At 47.1% G+C, this 2,173-nt stretch overlaps 1 protein-coding gene across 1 annotated transcript; it reads right to left on the bottom strand.

Annotated features, from left to right (window-relative positions):
- Positions 1-326: 326 nt before the first annotated feature.
- On the bottom strand, positions 327-1,958 carry LOC132270005 (uncharacterized). The gene is made up of 4 exons (XM_059771229.1): positions 1,851-1,958; positions 1,662-1,766; positions 963-1,577; positions 327-725 (listed from the first exon to the last, which is right to left on the bottom strand). The coding sequence occupies exons 1-4, from the start codon at positions 1,956-1,958 to the stop codon at positions 327-329; spliced, it is 1,227 nt and encodes a 408-aa protein (XP_059627212.1).
- Between the last annotated feature and the right edge of the window lie 215 nt (positions 1,959-2,173).

Genomic DNA, 2,173 nt, shown 5'->3' with positions numbered 1-2,173 from the left:
CAGATGGACAATCCACCACCAGGAAGTTTACCATGACAGTGACTTGTTTTGGGCTGGTTCCTGCAGTGACAGGAAGGATGACCGCTCCTAGAGGATAGACCTTGTCTCCCGTGAATCCCACCAATGGTGATCTAGTAGGTCTGAGTTTCTCCTTACCAATCTTCATCTTGCTGAATGCATCAAGAAAAATGATATCAGTTGAACTTCCATTATCTACCAAGATTCGCCGAGTATTATAGTTAGCGATCATCATGGTGACGACAAAAGAGTCGTCATGAGGTTGCTGCACATCCTTCATGTTTTCATCTGAGAATGTAATAATTGAATCACCTAAACGAGGCATCTTTGGATGTTGAATCTGTACTCCTACTTTGCACACCAGATGAGCTTCGCATTCTCCTAGCATAGGCCTTACGGGCTGAGCTCGATTCTCCACCTCCTGCACACCCCCCGGCTATGACCCTGATCTCTCCTATTGGTTGTTGATCAGGAAGGCGGTTGTCTCGGCATGCTCTTAGTGGGTTAATGTCGGTTCTGTCATTCCTCATAATAAACTTTCGCATGTGCCCCCTTCGGATCAGAGTCTCAATCTGATCCTTAAGGTCGAAGCAATCCTCTGTAGCGTGCCCATGGTCTTTATGGAACCTGCAATACTTATCACGAGGTCTCCTTGCAGGATCTGACTTCAACTTCGGTGGCCATTTCAAATATGGCTCATCCTGGATCTGCAGGAAAACTTAATCTATTGGCATATTTAAAGGAGTGTAATTTGTATACATCTCCGCGTTCTTATAACGAGACGCCCTTTCATTCTGGTTGACCATGGGTTTCTTATACTTGGTTTCTTTTTCATCTTTGATCGTCAGGGCCGGCCTTTTCTTATCTGACTTTTTATCCTCCCCTTCTTTTCACTTTCTCGCAATCATTGCATCTTCAGCATTCATATGTCTTTTAGCTCGAACCAATAACTCGGCCATACTGGTAGAAGGTTCCTCTGATAAGGAGAAGAGGAATCTTGAGGTTTGGAGTCCTCCTATGAAGGCGGCTAGGGCCACCTTGTCATCCGCTTCCTCCACCTGTAATATCTCCGTGTTAAAACGACTAATATAATCTCGCAGTGACTCTCCCTTCTGTTGCTTCACAATGAGGAGGTGGGTAGTCGGCCTTCTATGCCTCTGGCCAGCAATGAAATGGCCCATAAAGCCCTTACTCAATTCTTCAAAGGTTTCGATGGTTCCTGGCTTTAGTTTGTTGAACCATACCCGTGCTGATCCTTTGAGAGTCGTTGGGAAAGCCTTGCACATGATCTCATCCGGCATCGCGTGTAGGTGCATAAGCGCCTGAAAAGTCTCCAACTGGTCAAGGGGATCTTTAGTTCCGTCGAAACTCTCAATTGTGGGCATTCTAAATTTGCTTGGCAAAGGGCATTTCATAACCGAGGGGCTGAACGGCAAATTGGTCTTCTGCACCAAACCATCTATGGCTGCAATACCTTTTCCCTTCATGGCCTGCATCACACCCTCCATCTTTGCCTTGAGATCCTGCATCTCTAGGTCAACGTGGGAAATCTCCTCGGTCTTTTCAATGACAATCGTGTCTTCATGGGGTCAGGAACTCCGTGGAAGAGAGGGGTGGATCACCTCTCTATGTCGGTTTCCCACCTGGCTTTGTTCTACTTCGGTCTCATGTCGGGGAGGATGAGTATCCTGCTCTTCCAGATTCCCATTACCCCTGTTTGGATTCGAGAGGTCTTGGCGTGGCAAGCTCTGTTAAATCGGTGGAACAAGGTGTTGCAGGAGTACTGCATTTTGTTGTATCAACTGGTCCATACCCTGATTCAGAGTTTGGACCTGTAGTTCCAACGCTGCAAACCGCGTCTGGTCATTTGGGACGTCTAGGTTTTCACCCGACTCTTCCCTTTGACCAGATCCTTGCGACGGTGTTCCTTCAGTAACCATACCAGACCGCAAACGTCTATACCCAACGAGTAATAAATCAATTCAAGGGAATCGTCGTTCCCACAGACGGCGCCAACTGTTGAGGTTGAAATTCGCCACGGTCTAGTACGACACCGTTTCCTGCAAAACAAGGATGGCTAAGTCAAACACCGGTGTGGTGCCGGTCGTTGACCCTCTGACGATCAAGTTAGTAAGGGTTCTCGATAGAGAATTTT

Source organism: Cornus florida, unplaced genomic scaffold (assembly GCF_030987335.1).
Source record: "Cornus florida cultivar Cherokee Brave unplaced genomic scaffold, ASM3098733v1 CherokeeBrave_3.0.0_Hap2_Chr08, whole genome shotgun sequence".
Lineage (NCBI taxonomy): Eukaryota > Viridiplantae > Streptophyta > Magnoliopsida > Cornales > Cornaceae > Cornus > Cornus florida.
The sequence above is the reverse complement of the archived record's forward strand: the minus strand, read 5'-3'. Positions and strand labels throughout refer to the sequence as shown.